This window comes from Equus quagga, chromosome 5 (genome assembly GCF_021613505.1).
Source record: "Equus quagga isolate Etosha38 chromosome 5, UCLA_HA_Equagga_1.0, whole genome shotgun sequence".
Classification (NCBI taxonomy): domain Eukaryota; kingdom Metazoa; phylum Chordata; class Mammalia; order Perissodactyla; family Equidae; genus Equus; species Equus quagga.
In genome coordinates, this window is record NC_060271.1 from 60563410 (window position 1) to 60586784 (window position 23375).

Consider the following 23375-nt stretch of genomic DNA (forward strand, 5'->3'; position numbering starts at 1 on the left):
CTCAGTTCCCACTTCAGGAATGCTGTACCTTTTTGCCAGTTTTAGGATGCTTCTAAGAAGGTATTTTATATATTTTATTCTAGATTTTTAGTTTTGGGTGGAAGGAGTAAATCCAGATACCTAGACATTCCATATTATTGGAAACTGAAGTGTCTATATATTTTAATGTTAAACCTTGAATTTCTGGGACAAACTCAAGTCTGTCATGATACATTATATTTATATAATATATATATTATATATATAAACCATGCATATGTAACATTATTGAAATGAGTTTACTACTATTCTGATTTTTACATCTTTGTTTATAGTTGAGATTGTCCTGTAATTTTTCTTTCTTATTCTATCCATGACTGATTTTTTTTTTAAAGATTTTATTTTTCCTTTTTCTCCCAAAGCCCCCCGGTACATAGTTGTGTATTTTTAGTTGTGAGTCCTTCTAGTTGTGGCATGTTGGATGCCACCTCAGCACGGCCTGATGTACAGTGCCATGTCCGTGCCCAGGATTCGAACTGGCGAAACCCTGGGCCGCTGAAGCGGAGCATGTGAACTTAACCACTCGGCCACAGGGCCGGCCCCTATCCATGACTGATTTTTTTAAAAGCCTGATACTATCAGTCTTTAAATGAGTTGGGGAGTGTTCCCTCCTTTTCTCCTAGACTGAGACCCAGAGAGGGGATGGGACTTGTCCAAGGCCACATGAGTTTTGTAGCGTGGTCAGAACAGAGGTCTCCTGACCCTGAGCCCATGGCTCCTCCTGAGCCCTTCACTGCCACCCAGCCATAAAGAGGGCACAGCCCGGCTTCCCCCTCTGCACTGAGTGTCCAGTTCAGGAGGATGCTGAGTGGGTGAGTGGGACATAGATGTGCAAATGGATGGGTGTATGGATGGATGATGGATGGATGGTGAATGATGGATGGATGGTGAATGATGGATGATGGGTGAATGGGTGAATGATGGATGATGGACGGGTGGATGACGGCTGGATAAATGGATGATGAAGGGATGAATGGATGGATAACGGCTGGGTTGGCTTTCCCCCTCTGAGCTCAATGGCCCAGCATGAAGGAGGTGGTTCAGTGCTTACACCTGGCGCAAAGCCACCTGCCTGGGTCCGATTCCTGGCTCTACTCTTTAATAGCTGAGAGGTCCTCACATCCCTCAGCCCCAACCTCCCCATCTGTGCTCATCAGGCCATGACCAGGGTGAACGTGCTCAGCACAGTGACCAGCCCAGAGCAAATGCAGGACATCCCCCATCCCAGATGGCAAGATCAGAGCTCCCTTGCCTGGATTGTGCCAAGGCCCTGGGGCTCAGGTGGAGTCGAGCATTTGTGTGTGGTGGTGGAAGGAGGCTCCTGTTGTCTCTCTTCCCAGCTACTGCTGAGATGCCCGTCAGCCAAACCTGGTGACCCATGTCTGTATTCACCATGGAGGTGATGTCACATGACACTGCCAGACCCCCCCCCCCCCCCGAACCTCCCTCTTCCTCATCCCCCAGTTGGGGAACCCCCTCACCTCCCCCCAGGTTCTCATTTCCTACCCCTCCTCTGCATAACCCTCACTGAGTTCATACTTTTGAAAATAGAAAGCAGGAAAGGAAGGTGTCTTCAGGCAAATTCTGCTTCTTCCCTGTGACCTGCACCCTCCAGCCAAGGGGACATGCAGAAATGACTTCCTGGAACTGGCAAAGAAAAATAATCTGGGGACGAAATACAGATGGCGCCTCAAGAAGTCACCTTGCCCCCAGCTCTGTGTATAGGCTGCAGGACTGGAGCTTCTCGTAAAGACTCCGAGGATGACTATGGGCATCTCTTCCCTACTCCACCTTCTGTGACGTCACATTGGGAACTTGAAATCGAGCGTGAAAATTGCAAACGCTACAATTTGGGGAATGTTAAACATTTACCAGCACAGAACTGGGCAGGAGCCATGGCTAATAGCAGCAGGGATGGGAGGGGCCGGACTGAAATTCAGAGTCAGGATAAAGCCAGCAGGAGTCCCTCTCCTTTGTCAAGTTTATTTTATTAAAATATACAGACTGAATATTGGTGGGCACTGAGAACAGGAACCACCCTCCCAAGCCGCACAGAAGGAGATGCTTCTGCCATGCAGACATGCCGCCAGTCCCTGTCCCAGAACGGGAGACACACCGCTCCTGGTTGGACGTGTAGCCAGTCTGGCCCGAGGTCAAGGGGGGCAGGGGAATGGTGGTGACACTCTTCCATGGCCTTGGGCCTTTAGAAGCAGAGCTACACCAGCTGGGAGGTTCGGGCTCGGGGTAGGGGAGGGGGAGAAGATCCCTGAGCCAGGGAAAGCTGATACCCTCCTGGAGGAGAGGAGAGCGACCCCCCAGTCAGACTGGAGATGGGGTGTCAGTGCGGCTCTGGGAGGGAGGATCACCTGTGTGTGGGTGTCAAGGGGTCCCCATGGCTGAGCCAGACCAGTCTTCACAGCCTCTGCCGCCCAGCCTTGCCTCCGAGGGCCCTGCTCCCCCTGGGGCCAGGCCTGAGCAGCGATAGGACGGCAGCCGATGGAATGTATCACGTGGGAATGTTCCTTGCAAGGGCCCCGTGCTGCCTGGGGCTGGGTTCCTTCTCTGGGAGGCCTGGGCAGGAAGGGGCAGCCTCTCTCTCTCTCTCTCTCTTTCCTGGCGACTTTTGTCATCCTGCCACCCGGCCTTAGGGCCCTCAGCCCTCACTAATGGCTCTGGCTTCAAGGTGACACCAGATTCCACTCCCAGAGCAGAACCCAGCCAAGCGGAGTCCCCAGGGTTTGTGCTTTTGAATGATGAGCTGGGCTGGGTTGGGCTGGGGATGGGCTTCGAGCCCCCGCTGCTCTGAGGCACAGAACTGACCCCCACACCTCTTCCCCAGGGCCACCTGTACTGGGGCTGCTGAGACCCAGGCCTCAGCCCACCAGGAGGGCCTTGTCTTGGAAAAGCAGTGTCCTTGGCTCTCCTCGTGGGCTGCGACCTGAGCTGCTGGGGGTGCTTGTGCTTTTTGTGGGGGGTTGGGGTGGAGGAGCAGCCACACTGCTCCAGGCCCCTACCCAGGAAGGGGGGCGGTGCTCAGCCAAACTCCTGGGCTAAAGGAGATGGGGCAGAGGGGTAAGGTGGGGAGAAGCCCCTTCCCAGGCCCGCTCCGCCTCCTGGGCTCCCCAGCTGCCAGCCCTGAGCCATAGGACCTCTTCTCAGGACCAACAACGACCTTGGAGGGAAACAGCCTAGAGGCTGAGGGTATGGGCGGTCCCACCCACTGCATCCCCACTGAGCCAGGACTGGGGCAAGGGAAGGCTTCTCCCATCCAGTGGCGCTGGCAGACAATTCCCCTCAGATTCTCCACCAAGAAACCCAATCCCTGAACTTGAAAGGCCTCCCTTCCTGGGGTGGAGAGGGCACGGAGCCCAGTGGCCCCTCAGCACCCGAGCTTGTCCAGCTCAGTGGAGTGGCAGGCATCCTGGGACCCGGAGGAAGCATGTCCACAAAGCAGAACTTCATCAGAACTTCCTGGACCTTCAGCTGCTCTCCAGGGTTGTGTAGTGAGGGGCATTCTGGGAGTGTGGTTGGTGGGCAAGGAGTGGCTGAGGGGACAAGTAGGCCAGAGCAGCCCCCAGAACCTGGCCCGCGTGTGGTGGGCAGGAAGGGTGGCAGGAGGGCGGGGCGAGTGGGCACACACAGGAGACGCCTTTGCTTTGGAGACTGGACCCTCCTCTGCAGGAAAGCTTGAGCACTCTCCTGCTAACACCCAGGGCCGGCCACCTGCAGACGCTGTGCTTTGAGCTGCCCACCTGGAGGCGGCTTCGCCCCACTGGCCTGGGACAGGGCCTGGCGAGGGGTGTTCAGCTCTTGTCACCTTAATCCAGCTCCCAGCCAAACTCAGGCCTCCTTGACCCTGTCTCCCTCTGCCAGCCCAGAGGAATGGAGTCCGTGTGTGTGTGTGTGTGTGTGTGTGTGTGTGTGTGTGTGTGCATGTGTGTGTCTAGAGCAAACTGTTCACTTTTTGCCAAATATATTAGAAAAAAGTTTCTTATGGAGGCTGCTCCTGGCAGGACTGAGGCTTCTTCGGGGCCAGGGGTGGCAATGGCCACTCAGGGAACCCCCGACATGTCCTAGATGACATTCTCGAACAGCTGCATGGAGCTCATGATGTTTTCATCCTGCGTGGAGAGAAAGGACAGGAGGCCAGGTTAGACTCTGGGTGGGCAGGGCAGGGCAGTGCCCAAATCTGACCCCCGGGAACAGATTCTTGCCAGGGACTCGGAAGCCTACAGGGAATGCTCTGTCTGGCTCTCTGAGTGAGGGGGGAGCTGGTCCAGCACAGCCCGTCTTCAGCCCCACAGGCTGGCTGCAAGTCCGTCTGGGAGCTGCTAACTCGCTGATGGACAGACCTCCCTACTGTGCACAGCTGGGGGCAACTGGAGGCCGCCCTGGGAGTGAGGCAGGTGGCCAAGGCCAGTGGAGGCCCGGTGTCCTGCCCCATGGAGGGAGCTCTGCAGAGGAGGGTCAGCAGCAATGCTGGGGAGGCTCCAGGGGCCTTTTCCCAGCGTGACCCCATCCTGCAGGCCACAGGACCTAATCACCCTTCCTAATGACACCCACCATGCCTGCCCTCTGACATGAGGCACTACAGGGCAGGGCTGAGGGGTGGTGTGCCCACGTGGGTCGAGGGCTGGCAGGGGCGGGTAGGGAGGGGATGGGCTCAGAGGAAAGAGTCAATGTGGGGCTTGGAGGTGGGGAAGGGCCTGGGGACAGGCAGGGGCAGGATCCTGGGTGTCTTCGACTCCCCATGCCACCTACCTTCTGACAGGTCTCGAGGAACTCATCAATGGTCACCACCCCATCTTGATTGCGGTCCATTTTCTGCAACCCAAGCCATGCCCTCAGTGAGATTGTGTCCCACTAGGGACGGCCCCTGCCCAAGGCCTGAGGACACGGCAGTGGGTGGGCTCCCTCCACCCTAACCTGTTCCCTCTGTCCCCTCCCCCGGATCCAGGCCACCTCCCACCCACAGCTGACCTCTCTGGCATCTTCAAGTCTGCTCCCCACCTCCAGCACCTCCCTGACTTACACTTCCTCCTAGGCTCACGCTTCCCAGAATGCATCCCCCCGCTCATCTGATGCTCTCACCTCCCTGACAGGCAGCCAGAACAGATGGAGCAACCAAGGCACAGAATGGCCACGTGTCTAGAGGGCCCCCAGCAAGGGGGAGGCGGAGCCTTCAGCCCCTCTAGTTCCCACGGACACAGAGCAAAATCACCCAATCCCACTCCTCTCACAGAGAATTTCCCTGGAGGAGCTCTTGGAAGGCCCCAGAACACTGGCCCGGGGTGACAGCTATCTTGGAATCCACAAGCCCCGGCCTGCCCTGAGATGAGGTTCAGTGGTTCAGGAGTGGGGTTGGTGTTTTAATTCACTCCTCAGGATCCTGACAACCAGCCAGTGGGGGATGCAAGTGTAACCTCCTCATGGGAGGGAGAGGGGCTCAGAGAGGAAGCGGCTTGCCCAGGGTCACCCTAAGAGCAGGAGCCCCGTCCTCTTCTGGCTGCCCTTCCCTGCATGGCCCGGGCTGGAGCGCTTACCTGGAAGAACCTCTCCACGTGCTCCAGAGGCGCGTCCTCCCGCAGGATGGGGTAGGTGTGGCGGCCCATCATGTCATAGATGGACTTCATGATGGCCAGCATCTCCTGGAAGGGGGCCGGAGCGGGTGGCATGAGCCCGGCTGCAAGGATGTGGGGGCTGGGAAGGCTCGAGGAGAAGGGGCTGCATTACAGAGTGGGGGGCACCTCCAGGGCAGGGGTGAATGAGTGAGAGGGGCTGTGTGAGCTGGACAGAGACCAACTCCCCGCCATCCAGTCTGCCCAGCACGAGCTTCCGACTCCATGAGACATTGGAGATAGGTTTTTATGTGCAATCGCTCAAATTTGAAACTACTGCAACTATTTCATATACAAAAAAATTGGGGCAAAAAAACCCCGACTGTGCGCCTGTGTGGTGAGGCCCCCGATTGCACCCTGCCTGAAGGGACCACACTGCCTACACGGATTGGTGGGAGCCAAGGCCAGTCCCCCACCCCAGCTTCTCCACTTGTGTCTCCCTCAGGCCCTCCCTGTAAGAAAGGATGATCTGAGAACACTTATTGAGCTGGATGTTCCGGGCGTCCAGGACCGAGAGCCCAGGAGAGGAGGAGAGTCTTTGGCTGCCTGTCCCTCCCAGGGCTAGGCTGAGAGCCACATCTCCGGACAGGGAGGTGGGACAGGACAGCTGGGGAGCAGACAAGAGGAGAGGAAGAGAGGATGGGGTGGGGAGCGGTGGGAGGGGAGGCGGGGCAGATGGGCCACCACCCCAGCCACCCCCGTACCTCTTTGGTGATGTAGCCATCTTTGTTAATGTCGTAGAGGTTAAAGGCCCACTTGAGCTTCTCGTGGACTGTTCCTCGCAGGAGGATGGAGAGGCCAACCACAAAGTCCTATGGAGGGAGGGGAGGCTGAGGAGTGACAATCCAATACCAGATTCTGTTTCCAGTGATCTGTGTGGCTTCCAATGGGATTCACATGTCTAGAGGTGAGGAGCCTCCATGACAGAGTGGGCCAAGACAGTGTGAGTGTGCGAATGCGTGTGTGTGTGTGTGTGTGGCAGGGATGGAATGGATGGAATGGTGGCTGATGCTGATCTTCTCAAATAAAGAGACTCAAATACATGGTGTCTTAGACCATTTAATGCATCGCCACTGATAGGGAAGATCTGGGGGGCTTTTTAATAATGGGGAGTACTCCACTTGATCCCCACTCCAATTTTGGATCTTCTGGATCTCAGGAAGCCTGTACCACAAGAGAGAGAGACTAAGGGAAACAGAGTAAAGCAATTTGGGAGAAACGAAAATTACTCCCGAAGAAAAAAACTTAACAGAAACTATCAGATTCAGAGATTAGAAATCTGGCACCCTAAATTAAGACTAGGATAAAAAAATTATCCTTTTATAAAAAAGGAAAATTGAGAACAAGAAAGAGCTGTTCAGAATTCAAAACAAGAAAGGGAAATGACAGATTCAGAAGAAGGGTTGGAAGAGCAAGTGGAATCTTCTATAGAGTAGCATGAAAAGGCGGAGCTGGAAAATGGGAGAGAAAAGAGAAAGATAAGAGGTGCCCTCCGGAGGGACCGACAGTCGGACAGCAGGAGGTGCAGGAAGAATCAGAGGGAAGCATGTCAGAAGCAGCAAAGGACTTCCCAGCACGGAAGGCTGTGCGTGTCCAGGCCCTGCCGAGGCCCAGCACGCGCATGGAGGCAGCCCGAGGTGTCACCTGCTGGCATACAGCACAACACTTCAGGAAATGGGCAGCAAAGAGAGGATCCTATGAACTTCCAGAGAGAAAAACCAAACCAAACAGAAAAAACAAAAGCAGATCCCGTACAAGGGGCAGGAATGGGCAGGCTCTGCCTCTGGACAGCAACACTGGAGGCGAGAAGCCAGTGGAGTGAGGCCACCACCGCAGGTAGCTCTGGTCCCACACAACACAGCAAGCAAGAATAAGAACAGGACAAAGATGCTTCCAGACATCCAAAGGCTCAAGTCACCTCCCACGTCCTCTTTCGTAGGAAGCTGCTGGGAGATGGGCCCCTGAAAACAGAGAGTAAAGCAAGAAAGACAAAGGTGACAGATTCAGGAACCTGGAGACCCAACCCAGGAGAGAGGGGAAGAGGTCCCCAGAGGGCACCCAGTCCCCATGGAGGCTGGGGAGGCGCTGCAGAGGGATGCCCATCAGACGACTGGAGAGGGCCTGGGGCTGCACTAATGATGAGGCCACAGAGAGCAGCAAGTGAAGAGTCAGGCCAACCTTTAACTGTGGGCAGAATAAGAACATGTGCCGGAGGGGAGCACCTCCTCACAGCTCCTGCAAGGCTCTGCATCCGAGGAAACCATGTGTCCTTGTCCAGTCCAGTCCCACGGTTCTGTTGGAAAGCTGAGGACGGGAAAGGCACGTGGCGCCTCGACTCCCCATCACCCAGGGTGGAGCGTCAACAGGCAGCGTCTCAAGCCGACAGTCAGGAAGGAGCGACAGAGCGGGCCGTCGGGAGCCGTGCAGACAGGGGAAGGTGGCTGCCTCCGTGGGTTGTGGGGGTGGCTAACTGCTTTTTTTCCAAAGCACACCCTGTAAATCTACTGGACTCAAGTCATGTGTGTGTGTGTGTAAGTGAAGAAAATGAAAATACACGGAAGGAGAAGCAATGCGAAGGCCCAGCACCTCGTCCTCCCATCCTGTCTTCACAGTCCCCGGCCTGCTGTGTAGAAGCCCTCATGGTCAGCCTCCACCCACGAATGTCCCCATTCAGTGTTCCTTAGCACGCGTGTATGGTATAGTTGTGAGAGTACCAGGAGAGAGGTGGGTGGGACCATCCCCTGTGAGGCCACTGGCCCATTACACACAGATGACCCCAAGTCCAGGCAGCCACATCTGGGTGCTAGTTCTAACTTTCCAGTCTCACACAGCAGTTTCACGTGGGACCGTCACTAGTTGTAACTCCTTGCCCTTAACTCTGAGGTGGACAAAGCCCATCACACCCAGAGCCGCTGCTCTGCAGCTGTCCCTGAGGCAGGGCCCAGGGAGGGGGAGGGGCTCCTGCGGTGACACAGTGACTCCAGGCTAAGACACCCCTGAGGGCACAGGAGGGGCACCTGGTGGAGCACAGAGCAGGAGCTCAGCCAGAGGGTGTGACAGAGTGTGTGACTATGGGGGTTGTGGGCATTCTCTCTGGTTACCGCAGTCACACCAGCTTGGCCAACGGCACAGGGAGCAGGTGACTGCAGGGGGAGGTAATGGAGAGGCAGCCGCCCCTCCTCCAGACACCCACCTGGCCATAACTCCAAACGAGCAGCTTGGCCAATATCACTTTCGACCTGGCTGGGCAGCCCGGCTTGATCCTGGGTGCTGAAAAGCCACCAGCAGTCTGAAGAATTGTTTTTAAAGCTGTGCATGTCACTGGCATGAGGAATGAGTTGAATCAGAGAGGCCCGGGATGGCACGAGGGTTTCGGCGCATCTGTGTGCGCACAGCCCATGCCTGGTGAAGGTGGGCCAACAGCATGCTCCCTCCTGTGGGCACATCCCGCAGGACCCAAGAGGACCAGAGCCGCTGCTAGACCCTGAGCAGGGATGTGGGACGACAGCTCCCGCTTGGCAATACTGAGCTTTGCTTGGTTTGCCGTTTTGCTTTCTGTCACTCTTTTTGGTGAGGGCAGGGAAGTTACAGTATTTTACCATATGGGTAACCTTTAATATGTGTCTTGTCTCTCAAGAATATACAAGAAGGATTGATCTTGTAAATACTGATGGGCCAATCTGACTTTCCATTTTAGGAGCATGTTGAAACGTTCAGTCTGAGTCAGTGAGGGGAGCCGAGTGTCACCCACACCCCTCAGGAGCCTTTCTGGCCACGGGGATCCCAACCCAGGGTGCGCCCAGCCTGGAGCTGTGCCATTTGGAGGGTCCCTGGGGAGACATGTGCCCTCCTCCCTTCCTGGAAAAGCCTTCCTAGAGCAGAACACTGAAATCAAGGTCCTCAAAGTAAATGAACATACCCGGATGAAACCAGAGGAATTAATTCCACATGCAGAGAAACCCTGGGAAGGCCTGGATGAGGCCACAGATGAGCGACCTTCTGAGAAGGTGCTTCAGCACCAGCACCCCCAACTCAGCCACTGACAGCACCCCCAACACAAAGACCCACCACCTGCCACCTTAAAGGGACTACAGACCCCTCCCTCAGAGGAGCGAGGGTGACGACCACAGTAGGGTGACGGAGGCCTTCCTGACACCTGCCACGCGCCGCTGATGTCTGAGTAATAACAGGCACCCAGCGAAGCCCTGGCTGGGTCCACATGGCTGGAACCCACTAGATTCCTTCTCACACTTTGCTCCCGGAAGTCTCAGGTGTCTCTTGAAGGAAACACAAGAAAACGGTCACAGGGAGGGGCGGGGGAGGACAATGATTCTCCCTGTTTACTTCTTCGTTCTGATTGGATTTTTTACGATGCGCAGGTATCAGTGAAAATTTTAAAGAAAGATGAAAACACTGCACGTTTACACACGCCCTGGCCCTAAGAGCGTGGCCCGGAGAGGGAGGGGTCCTCGTGGTCACCGTGTGAGCAGGGCAGTGGCCTCGGGGGGCCCCACCTAGCCTGGGTGTCGGTGGGCCGGGCTGGCGGCGGCGCAAGAACCCGGAGCGGCGCGTTATCGCCGAGCTATTATTACCCGGCGGCCGGGGCTTCCCGAGCCCGCCCTGCCGGCCGGCCGGCTGCTTTCCTGCCCGCCGCCCTTGGCCCTGGAGCCGAGCGGGCGGTATTGATCAGGCCGGCTCCCAGCGAGGTTTTCCTCCGAAAAGGTTTCAGCTTTTAGCCTGCAGCTATTTTTAGAGCGCGGGCTCCACCGCTGGGGCATCTCTCCAAGGATGCGGGCCGGTCGTGCGCCTGCGCAGAGCCCAGCGCGGCATCCCGGCAGGTGGCGGGCGCTCCCGCCAGCGCCAGCGGGGCCCAGGCTCCCTCACCTCTCATCGGGCCGCTCAGGCTGCGGCGCGCTGCCTGCTTCCTGGCCAGGGGGTAAACTCTGGGGCAGGGGGCCTGAAACGCCACCCTAGCGCAGACCTCTGAGCTAAACCTTGCCTCCTCTTCAAATGCAAATTCCCGTGGGTCACGACCACCTCCGTGCGCCTCAGGGGCTCCCTTGGCCTGGCGGCGCTGGAATGGAAGAAAAGGCTGCGAGGAGGGGGCCTGACAGCACAAGCAATTCCACGGACTTCAGTTGGGCCCATGGCTGGCCACGCATGGTCCCCTCGTTCCCTGGGCGACACACTGGACCAGTTACAGCCAGGACCATGTCTGAGCCTCTGGACAGCCTCGAGGGGGTGGCACCAGGGCAGGACGATTACCCCCGCAGAAGGCTGCAGGGACAGGGGGCGTGGAGGGGTCAGCAGGGACCTACCTCGAAGCGGATGGCCCCGTTCCCGTCGGCATCGAAGGCATTGAACAGGAAGTGCGCGTAGGTGGTAGCATCTGGTAAGAGCGAGGACGAGGGCTGGGGTGTTTTGGGGCTCCCTGGCAGCTCGAGCCCCGATCCCATCCCAGAGAGACCTGCCGAGGGTTCCAGTTGTGTCCCGGGCTGAAGTCCCCCCTTCCAACAGGACAGAGGCAGCACCAGGCCTCGAAGGCAAGGGGTGGCAGGGAGGGTAGAGGTGGAGGTGAAGGTCGTCGTCGTCGTGGTGTGTCCCCCCATCCCCTCCCCCAGTCCCGCCCCGTAAAAGGGATGCCCACCCTCTGCAGAGCTTGGGCTGGAGGGGGACGGGGGTGGACTCCTGGCCTCAGACTCACCTCCCTGAGGGAAGAACTGCGAGTAAATGAGTTTGAAGGTGTCTTCATCCACCAGGCCTGTGGGACACTCCTGCAGCAGGAAGTCACCCCCTCAGCAACCTCGGCCATCCCCTGCCCCACACTCTGACTCTGCAGCGCTGGCCTCTCTCTTGCCTCTGGGAGATGCCTGCTGCCCAAGCCACTGCTGGGCTCCACCGAGCCCTGGGCTGGAGCGAGCCTGGTCATGGGGCAGGGTGAGGCAGGAGGGGGTAGGTGGGAGGGGTGTCCCCTCATGCCAAGCTGGTATCTCTGTATGTTCCTCCCCTGTGCCAACATCGAGGCACACAGAAAGGAATGTGGTGCCATCTGCATACCGATTCTGGGTCTTGGCCCACCCCCTAGACAGCTATCCTACAAAACATGAGCCCTGTAAAGGCCCCTGGGATATTTACTGTGCCATGGAGAAGTTTCTAGAAGGTTCGCCTGGGCCAGAGTCCTTCCTGCCTGGATCCAGAGACAGGAGGGCTGGGTGGGTCAGAGCCGCTGCTGGGGGAATGGGGAGCACTCACGTTCTTGAAGCCCCTGTAGAGGGACTGCAGCTCCTTCTTGGTGAACTTGGTCTGTGCCTGCAGCTGGTCCAGCCCCTCTGGTTGGTGGCGCACTGTGGACAGCTCCAGCTCACTGTCGCTGCTGTCTGGAGGGGGACACAGACCCAGGAGGGTGGAACACGTGGCCCCGCTCCTCCATCTTGCTCCAGTGTGGGCACCAGGCCACAGGCTGAAGTAGGGATTGGAGGGAATCTCCTTGCATGACTGCCATGCACGGCCACACAGGCTGTGCACTGCACAAATGGAGGAGCTATAGCGGAACAGCACACTCAGGAGATGTGCCCCATGGCTGCTCTGCTGCCCTGCTCCTCACACAGAGTGGGCCCTCCCCACTTACCTCACCTGGGGCGTGCCCACCCTCTCAACCACATGCTGGGATGGGGGCTGGGAGCTGGTCTTGTACTGGAGAGACACTGAACAAGGGGAGGCTGGAGGGAAAAAGACAGCAGGACAGGCTCAAGGGACTCTTGACCTTCAATACCCAATTCTCCCACCTCATCCACTCCACCTCCTTGACTTCCCCCAGGAATGGGGAGGACACCACTCTTGGCCCATCACAGCCTAACAGGCAGCTGCTCAGCTGCGTTTGCTGTGGGGTGTTGCTCACATTTAGGTGAGAAGTCAGACCTCAAGGGCCTGTAGGGCAGGGACCAGACCTTTTTTTTAGTAACAACACATCCAAATGTTAACTAACCATGGCTCCCTTTGGGGGACGTGGATTTCAGGTGAGCTTTACTTTTTTATTTATGATGTTTTTTACCTTTTCCTAATTTCGTTTGGTATGGCATGCATCACTTTCATAACACAAAATACAGCTATAGACAAAACAGCCCTGAGTTCCTGCACCTTGCTGAGCAGCATACTCACGTATCACAGAACTTCCCACTGAATGGGAAGCAATCCCGATGCACTGTCACATCTCCGGCCTCCCCGTGCACCCCGCAGAAGCGTGTGGTCCTCCCTGACCATTGGCACGGCTGCTGGCTTTCTCCCTCTGCAGAGTGAGCTCTGCGAGGCAGCCTCTTTGCACTGTGTGCGTGGAGCCTCCCCCGAGCCTGCAGAGCCCTCTGCTGGGCCTGTGCCGTGCCCGGGCCTCTCCTGAGCACAGCCTGCTCACACTCACCTCGAGAGCACCCTGAAAACTGCCCAGCCATCGGGCTCTGATGCCTTGGTCCATGCACATGCCCAGTCTCCAAGACAGCGATTTCACACCTTCCTTCTCTTTAAATTTCCAGTACCTCCTCCTCCATCCTTACCCTCAGGTTGCTGCCAGCTTCACTGAGAAAATAAAAGCCACAGCAGAAAACTTCCCCAAGTTCCTACCACCACACCTACCCATCTCCCTGCATGTGGCCCAGACACTGCGTTGCCTCCTGCTCTAGGGATGAGCTGTCCTTGTTCCTGGCGAAGGCAAACTCCTCCGCTTGCGCAGTGGGTCCTGCCCCCTCTCACCTACTCAAGCCTGTGGTCCCAGTAATTCTTGCCACTCTTTCCTCCTTCCTTATCGTCTTTCTCCCCTCCCTTCTGGATCATTCCCATCACCATAAGGACATACTGTTAAATCTGGCAATCATTAGTCAAGTTAAGTATCACAAACATTGCAAGCCAGCAAGCCCACTCTGGGTAAACATCCCAAAGAGAATCTTACCCAACTAAGGGGACCTGCACACAGATGCTCGTGGCACCAGTATTTTTGATGGGGGAGTTGGAGGCATCCCACGGGTCCACCAAAGGCAGGACAGGTGGGCACAATATGGGGGATGCACGCCAGGGAGAACCGTGCTGTGGATTAGAGGTACACAAAGCAGCATGGAGGGATGTTAAAATAAGGTCTTACACCAATTAAGAGGCAGACATTTCAGACTGGATGAAAAGGTAAGATCCAACTCTATGCTAGTTACAAAAAGGATGCCCTTAGCGCAAAGATGCAGACAGATTTAGAAAAAGGATAAGAAACCTGGTGTGGCTATATTAATACAGAATAAAGTAGACTTTAAGACAAAGAACACTACTAGAGACAAACAGGAACACTTCAGATGATACAAGGATTAATTCATCAAGAAGACAGAACAACCTGAAATATATATACAGTCGTGCCCCCTTATCCGCGGGGCATATGTTCCAAGACCCCCAGAGGATGCCTGAAAGCACAGATAGTACCAAACCCTATATATACTATGTCTTTTCCTTACATACATATTTGAGGTGCAACAGCATAACCAGCACGAAGTTTTTCTTCTTCTTCACAATTTCACGGATAGAAGATTCACTCTCACCGTAGATCTTAGCAACCTCAGCATATGGCTTTTTTCTTTCCTTATTAAGCTGAGAACTTTCACCTTTTCACTTAAAGGAAGCACTTCACGGTTTCTCTTTGGCATATCTGAATTGCCAGCATCACTACTCTTGTATTTTGGGGCCATTATTAAGTAAAATAAGAGTTACTTGAACACAAGCAGTGTTCCTTGACAGCTACTAAGTGACTTACAGGTGGGTAGCATATACGGGGTGGATGCACTGGACAAAGGGGTGAGTCACGTGCCAGGTGGAATGGAGTGAGATCTCATCACACTACTCAGAACAGAGCACGATTTCAAACTTGTGAATTGTTTATTTCTGGAATTTACCTTTTAATGTTTACAGATCACAGTTGACTGTGGGTAACTAAAACTGCAGAAAGCAAAACCACAGATAATGGGGCTACTGTATATACCTGGTAACAGAGCTTTAAAATACCTGAAGCAAAAAATTCAGAACTAAAGGGAGAAGGAGATAAACCACAATCATAGCTGAAGATTTTAATATCCTTTTCCGGTAAATGGTAAAACAAGTAAAGACATAAAAAATTTGAAAAACACTCTCAACCAATTTGATCTAATTAATATTTATGGAACACTATGCCCAGCACCTGTAGAATACATGTTCTTTTCAAGAGCACATTCTCTAGTTACCAAGATACATCAGATGTTTGAAGATAAAACAAGACTGACCAAAATGGTATTAAATTAAAATCCAAAACAAGATATCTAAAAAATTCCTAGTACTTGGAAATTAAACAACACACTTCTAATTATCCCATAGGGCAGAGAAGATAAATCACAAGGAGAATTTTGAAATATTTTGAATTGAATGATAATGAAAACACAGAATATCAAAATTTTCTGGATGCAGGTAAAGCTGTGCCTACAGGGAAATTTTTAGTTTAAATTCCTTTATTAGAAAAGAATATAGGTGTAAAGCCAGTGATATAAGCTTCAGGATCCAAGCTTTTCAGAATCTCGAAAAAGAAGAGCAAATTTAACTCAAAAATTATTAAAATAAAGAACATAATAAAAATAAGAGTAGAAATCAAGGGAAAAGAAAACAGATAAACATACAGGAAAACCAATAAAGTCAATAAGAAACTCAGTAGGCAAGTCATAGACTGGAAAACATATCTGCGGTGCACATATCTGACACAGGACTCATTTCCAGGATATATAAAGAATTCCTACAAATCAACAAGAATACAACTACTAACTGAATTTTTAAAATAGGCAAAAGACTAGACCACTTCATAAAAGAAGATATACAAATGGTCAATAAGTACAGGAAGAGATGCTTGGCAGCATTAATCGTCAAAGAAATGCAAATGCTCCAATGCAAAGTGCAAAATACCCAATAATCTATCATTTCAAAAACACTGACACCACCAAATGCTGGCAAAGACATGGAGCAACTGAACTCTCCTATGTTGTTGGTGAAAGTGTAAAAGGGTATGACCACTTTGGAGAACTGCTTGGCAGTTTCTTATAAGCATACATCAACCTTATGACCCTATTTACCTAGGATAAATGAAGACATATGTCCATGAAAGACTTGCACAAGAAGATTCATAGTAGCTTTATTAATAACAGTCCCAAACTGAAAACTGCCCAAACAATCAACAGAAGAATGGATTTGTGGCATGTGCACATAACAGAACGCTACACTCCATTAAAAAAAGAATGAACTATTGATACACGCAACAACATGGAAACATCTGAAAAACATTATGCTCAGCAAAAAAGCCAGACATGCGAGAGTTCATACTGTATGATTCCATTTATATGAAGTTCTAGAACAGGTAACACTAAGGCATGGTGATAGAAAGCCGTACAGCAGGTGGTTGCTGAAAGGGTGCATACGACTGTCAAAACTCACTGAACTGAACACTTAACACCAGTGCATTTTGTTGTATGTAAATTACACCTCAATTTTAAGAAAGAAAACATACTGCTTAGACTTCTGTTGGCTTAATGATGGAGTAGTGAGTGTCAGACTTACCTTCCCATCACAAACAACTAGAAAACTGGAAGAAATATATGAGGCAAGTGTTTAAAGGTCCTGGACAACAGCACAGATCTTTGAGAGAAAGGAAACAGATGAAGTGGGCTCCACATTCACCCTGGATCTTGGCTGGGGACACTTTCTGGTCCATGATGTAGGGAAGGAGAGCACAAGCCAGGGAGCAGCAGTGAGGCAGAGATGAGGCAGAGATCAGAGTTTGGAGCAGCTGAGGCAGATGGATTTGAAAAGTAGAGTCCTGGAGAGGAGGGAACCACACAGAGGAGTGGCCCCACAAGTCTGTGTGGAGGTTCCCCTTGGGGCCTTGGCCAAAGGCTGGGTTATACATGTTCAGAATGGGACTCTGTGAGGCTCAGGCCAGAGCAGCTGTTGGAGGGTAGGGGGACAGAGACCTGAAAAGACATCTCAGAGTTCATGCAATAATGGGAAAAGTTGGAGTTCTGGCTCAATTAGAATGGAGATATCTCACTAAGCAGCTCCAGCACTCAGTCGAAACCCCAGAAAGGCCATGCTTTTGGAGCAAGGCTCATGTCCAAGGGTAAGGGCTGTGCTCTAGAACTAAGGACAAAGTAAAAGTAAACCTATTCGAACAAAGTCTAAAATAAAGTCCTGTCAAGATCAATTTATTGCCCACCAATAATCTGGCAGTAATTTAACTGCCCACCAAACCAAAATTCAACAGCCTTTATATTAAGATAATATAATCCAGATTCCCTACAATATACCACCCACAATATCCAATAAAAAATTAAAAGACATGAGAAGTAGGAAAATGTGACCCATAATCAAGAGCTACAGGAGTCAGTAGAATTATTAGATTTTAAATTATTAGAATTATTATAAAAGAACTTTAAAACAACTATCATCAATATGTTGAAAGCTTTAAAGGAAGGAAAAGAGTGAACAGATGGGAATCTTAGGAGAGAACTAAAGACTACAAAAAAGAACCAAATAGAACTTCCAAACCTGAAAAAAAGGAATTCAATATCTAAAATAAAAATACACTTGATGAACTTAACAGAAATTTGAACCGTGCAGAGGAGGTCAGTGATCCTAAAGACAGGTCAATAGAAATTATCCAAACTGCAAACAAAGAGAAAAAAATATAAATAAAACCATGCATAGGGTCTCAATGACAATATCAAGCAGCCTAATATGTATGTAATTAAAATACCAGAAACAGAAGAAAGAGAAACTGGGACGTAAAAAAATATTTGAAGAAATAATGGCTAAAATTTCCCCAAATTTGTTGAAAAATATCAATATACAGATCCAAGAAACACAGTGAACCCCAAGAAGAAGAAATAAAAAGAAAATCACACATAGAAATATCATGGTCAAAAGATGAGAACCAAAGATAAAGAGGCAATCTTAAATGTAGCCAGTGGAGAGGAGGAGCCCCACAGGAGAACAGCAATAAGAAAAACAATAGGCTTCCCGTGAGAAATGATGGAGACCAAAAGACAGTGGAATGACACTTTAAATATTTGAAAGAAAAAAACCTGTTAATGCAGAATTCTATATCCAGTGATAATATCTTTCCAAAAAGGAGGGTGAGATAAAGGCATTTTTCAGATAAATGAAGGATAGAGAATTTGTTGCCAGTAGATTTTCACTACAAGAAATGCTACAGGGAGTACTTCAGGATGAAGGGAAATGATATCAAATGGAAATCAAGATCTACAGGAAAATAACTGGAGGTGAATAGAAACATTTTGAATCAAATGCGTATGAAAAGATAACATATCAAAATTGGTGGGATGCAGCTAAATCAGCACTTAGAGAACGTTTAATGCATTAAATGCATATTTTAGAAAAGAGAAAAGGTTTTAAATGTTTCCACCTCAAGAAGCTAGAAATAGAAGAATAAACTAAACTCAAAGCAAGCAGAAGGAAACAGGAAAAGATAAGAGCAGAAATCAATGAAATTGAAAACAAAAAACCAACAGAGAACATCAGTGAAACCAAAAGATGGTTCTTGGAAATATCAATAGGGTATCAATAAAACTGATAAAACTCTAGCAAGAATGAAAAGAAAAAAGAGAGAGAAGACACAAATTATCAGTATTAGGAATGAAATGGGAAATAAGTACAGATTCTACAGATATCAAAAGGATAAAAATGAAATAGCCTGAACAAGTCTCTGCACACAAATTCAATAACTTTGATAAAATGGACCAGTTCCTCAAAAATCACCAACTACCCAAATGAAAAACATCATTTGACCAATATTCCTCATAAACATAAATGCAAAAATTCTCAACAAACGATTGGTGAACTGAATCCATCAATGTGTAAAAAGAATAATACACCACACCAAATGGGGTTTTCCAGGAACGCAAGACTGATTCAATATTTGAAAATAAATCAACATAATCTACCATGTTAATAATCCAAAGAAGAAAAAACACATGATCATATCAATTGATGTACAAAAAGCATTTGACAAAATTCGATGTCCATTCACAATAAAAACCCTTCAGGAAATCGGAATCCAAAGGAACTTTCTCATCTCGATAAAAGGGATCCACAAAAAGCCTACAGTTAACATCATGCATGATGGTAAAAGATTGAATGTCTTCCCTCTAAGATTGAGAACCAGGCAAGAATATCTGTTTTCTTCTCTCCTCTCCTATTCAACATCATACTGAAAGTCCTAGCCAGTGCAATAAGGAAAGAAAGAAAAAGAAAGGAAGAATAAGCATACTGATTAGATTAGAAAGGGAAAAAACCAAACTATCCCTATTTAAAGATGACATGATTATCTATGTAGATAATCCCAAAGAATATACCAAAAAATCCTCTAATAAATGAGCTTAGTAACGTCACAGGATACAAACTCAACACACAAAGACCAATCACACTTCTATAGACCAGCAATATACAATTGGAAATCAAAATTTAAAAAACAATACCGTTTACAGTCACTCACTGCACAAATGAAATACTTAGGTATAAATCTAACAAAACATGCACATAATCTGTATGCTGAAAACTACAAAATGCTGATGAAAGAAATCACAGCAGATTTAAATAAGTGAAGAGACATACCATGTTCATGGATTGGAAGAGTCAACATCCTAAAGATGTTTTCCCAAATGATCTACAGATTTAACACAATTCCATAAAAATTCCAGGAAGATTCTTTTGTAGATACAGACCCACTGATTCTAAAACTTATATTGAAAGGCAAAGGAAATAAAATAGCTAAAAGAATAACGTGGGAGAAATCAGTATATCTGATTTCAGGACTTATTTACTTATAATCATCAAGACTGTTTGGTGTTGGAGGAGAGATAAACATACAGATCAGTGGAACAAAACAAAGAACCCGAAAATAGATCTACACAAATAGGACTGGTTGATTTTTGACAAATGTGCAAAAGCAATTCAATGGAGAAAGTATAGGTTTTTTTCAACACATGGTGCTGGAAAAATGTGGCATTCATCTACAAAAAAATGAAAAACCTTATATACCATACAAAAATTAACTCAAAATGGAGCATAGATTTAAATGTAAGATATAAAACCGTAAAACTTCTAGGAAAGCAACATAGGAGAAAATCTTGATAGCCTAGTTTTAGACAAAGAGTTCTCAGACATGACACCAACAGTGTGATCCATAAAAGAAAGAGTTGATAAATTGTACTGTTTAATAAAAAATTAAACTTTTCCTCTGCATAGATACTGTTAAATAATGAGGCAAACTATGGACTGGGAGAAAATATTTACAAAGCACGTATCTGACAAAGGATATCCAGAATATATAAAGAACTCTCAAAACCCAGCAGGAAGAAAACAACCCAAATTAATACATGGGCAAGAGACTTGATCGAACACTTCACCATGGAGGATATACAGATGGCAAATAAGCACACAGAAAGATGTGTAACACCATTTGCAATTAGGGAAATACAAACGAAAACCACAATGAAATACTATTACACGCCTCCTAGAAGCGCCTAACAAGTACTGACAATATCAAGCGCTGGTGAGGATGTGGAGTAATGGGAACTGTTACACTTCGCTGGCAGGAGTGAAATCGAGACTGTCACTCTGGAAATCAGCCGGGCACTTTCTTATAAACATACACACGACCCAGAAGTCCCACTCCTGTTTATTTTACCCAAATGAAATGAAACCTATTATATTCACACTTTTATGCAAATGTTTAGAGCAACTTCATTCACAACTGCTAAAGCTGGAAATACCCTAAATGTCCTCTAACTGGTGAGTGGATAAACACTGTGGTACATCCACACGGAGGAATACTACTCAGCAATGACAGGGAACAAACGTTCATAGACATAGCAACGTGAATGACCCAAGTGCATCAGCTAAGTGAAAGAATCGAGACTCGAGAGGCCACGTCATGTATGACCCCAATTATACGACGTTCTGGAAAAGATAAAATTCGAGAAAGCACAGGGAAGGAGAATATATCAGTGGCTGCCAGGGGCTGGGGGGCAAGGGAGGGACTGACTACAAAAGGGGTCGGAGGAGGGAGTTCTTTGTGCTGATGGAATCGTTCTGTATTTTGACTGCAGGAGCGGTGACGCGACTCTGCATTTGTCAAAATTCAGAGAACTGGAGACCAAAAAAGGTGAATTTTACTGTATGTAAATTAGAAACAATAAAAATTAAATAAAAATTAGAATAATTGCTAGACAGGAGGAAGGAAATGGGGGGATAAAATGGAAAAAATAAACAAAATAAGAGAGGGGTTTTAAATGAGTCAAGACTGACACTGTCCCATGAAACCAAGAATATGATAAACTTAATCTTCTGCCCCAGAGGGCCAAAACATAAAATAAACAAAACTGCCAAACTTGCTGCTATTTCTTCCAGTGAAAAAAACAAGGAAAGCAAACTCCCTTGACCGTCCCCTCCCCTCTAGCTATTGCCTTTCTCTCTCCCCCTTTAACTCCTGTTCTCACTGCCCCTCCTCCTCTTCTCTCCTGAACTTACTCCTGTGGGGCAATTGCCCCACCACTCCATGCAAACTGCTTTTAAAAGGATCACCAGTGATCTCCATATTGCTAATCCAGTGCCCAGCACAGCAATCTTGATTCCTAAATCATATAACGGCGATACAAGAATGAAAATTATAGTGACAACACGGATGGCCCTTGAGGGCATTATGCTAAGTGGAATCAGTCAGAGAAAGACAAACACTGTATGATTTCATTATATGTGGAACCGAGAAAAAGCCAAACTCATTGAACAGAAAGTAGATTGTGGGTGCCAAGGCCTGGGGGATGGGGGAAATGAGATCTTGGTCAAAGGGTATCAACTTCCAGTTATAAGAGGAGTAAGTTCTGGGGATCTGACAGACAGCATGGTGACTGTGGTTGACAGTACTGTATTGTATAATTGAAAATTGTAAGAGAGTAGATCTTAAATGTTTTCAGCACCACCACAAAAAAAAAAAGGTAATTATATGAGGTGATGGATGTGTTAAGTAACTTTATTGTGGTAATCACAATAAATTTATAAATTTACACAATGTTATATGTCAATTATATCTCAATAAACCTGGAAAAACAAACAAAAAGAAAATTAGATGCCCATTTCACTTTTGAACATAGATGCAAACCTTAAACGAATGTTAGCTAGCTGAATCCAACTGAATTAAAAAAAAATACACCATGATCAAGAAGGTTTTATCTGTAAGAGTATAAGAAGGGAAAATCATGCAAAAATCTTAACACAGAAAAGGCATTTGATAAAGTCCACATCTATTGATAATTAAAATAAACAAACGAAAACTTTTAGAAAACTAGGATCAAAGGGAACTCAACCTAATGCAGCATATATTTGCAAATCACATATTTATTTACAGAAAATACTGGATTTAATGGGAAAGGCTCAGCCACATTCCCTTTAAGATTTGGGACGAGCCAAGGTTGGCCACAGTCACCGCTAATTGATGTCCTGCCAATGCTCTAAGGAAATTTCAAAAAAGAAACAAGCGGGGTAAGAATTGGGAAGTAAAAGATAAAACTAACATTAATTGTAGATGCTGTGGTCCCTAGAGAGACCAAAAGAATCAATACACATGAGAGTTCAATAAGGTTGCCAGATACAAGATTAATTTACGAAAATCAATAGCAATTTTCTACAGCCGTAATCACCACCTAGAAAATATAATTAAAAAGATAACAATCAAAACTAAAAAGTATCTAAGTATTAACCAAAACTCAAAGGAGTTCTATAGAGAAAGATAATCTGAATAAATGAGACTTTCCATCTTAGATAGGACTACGTAATATTATAAAGATGTCATTTCTCTCAAAGTAATCTGTAAGTTGAACATAATACCAACTAAGAATTCAATTGGACTTTTTAAGGACCTCAATAAACTTACTCTGCAATGCATATGGAGGAATAAAAAAATCCAGAATGGAAGAGTACTACTCTTCCCCGTAAGAGACTAACACATATTGCACAGTCACTGTGATAAAAATTGTGTGATTGGTACAAGAACAAACAAACAAGGGCTGGCCCGGTGGCGCAGCGGTTAAGTTCGCACATTCCACTTCTCAGGGGCCTGGGGTTCACTGATTCGGATCCTGGGTGCAGACATGGCTCCGCTTTGGCAAAAGCCATGCTGTGGTAGGCATCCCGTGTATAAAGTAGAGGAAGATGGGCATGGATGTTAGCTCAGGGCCAGTCTTCCTCAGCAAAGAGAGGAGGATTGGCAGTGGTTAGCTCAGGGCTAATCTTCCTCAAAAAAAAAAAAAAAAAGAACAAACAAACACACCAACAAACCGAGCAGAGAGCTCAAAAAGACACCGAGGTAGAGAGAAAACTTCACAGAAGATTTGGGAAAGGTCAGATTGTTTAGTAGGTGGTGTTAGGAAAACTGGCTCAGCACATGTTCCTTCCTTACACCACATGCAAAAGTGGGCTCCAGATGAACTAAAGACCCAAATATGAAAGGTAAGCTGTAGAGCTAAAATAAGATGCGAAAGAATCTCTTGCTAGCCCAAGGGTGGGGAAAGATTTCTTAAAGCTTCAAAAGTTCGAACCATAAAAGAAAAAAATTGATGAATTTGATTACATCAAAACTAAGGATTTCTGTTCAACAAAGGGCACTGC

At 48.6% G+C, this 23375-nt stretch overlaps 1 protein-coding gene across 10 annotated transcripts in view; it reads right to left on the reverse strand.

Annotated features, from left to right (window-relative positions):
- Positions 1 to 3503: 3503 nt before the first annotated feature.
- The window catches only part of KCNIP3 (potassium voltage-gated channel interacting protein 3), a 90750-nt gene continuing 70878 nt past the window's right edge, over positions 3504 to 23375 (reverse strand). For 2 of the 10 annotated variants that reach the window (XM_046659983.1, XM_046659987.1), the window contains 9 exons: positions 11910 to 12034; positions 11362 to 11431; positions 10976 to 11046; positions 10542 to 10731; positions 8851 to 8978; positions 6362 to 6469; positions 5583 to 5687; positions 4801 to 4863; positions 3504 to 4160 (listed from right to left, as the gene is read on the reverse strand). In XM_046659983.1, coding sequence (XP_046515939.1) covers positions 4113 to 4160; positions 4801 to 4863; positions 5583 to 5687; positions 6362 to 6469; positions 8851 to 8978; positions 10542 to 10731; positions 10976 to 11046; positions 11362 to 11431; positions 11910 to 12034 — 908 coding nt within the window. In that variant the 3' untranslated portion in view covers positions 3504 to 4112. The other 8 variants (XM_046659989.1, XM_046659990.1, XM_046659986.1 and 5 more) reach the window with 7 other exon arrangements.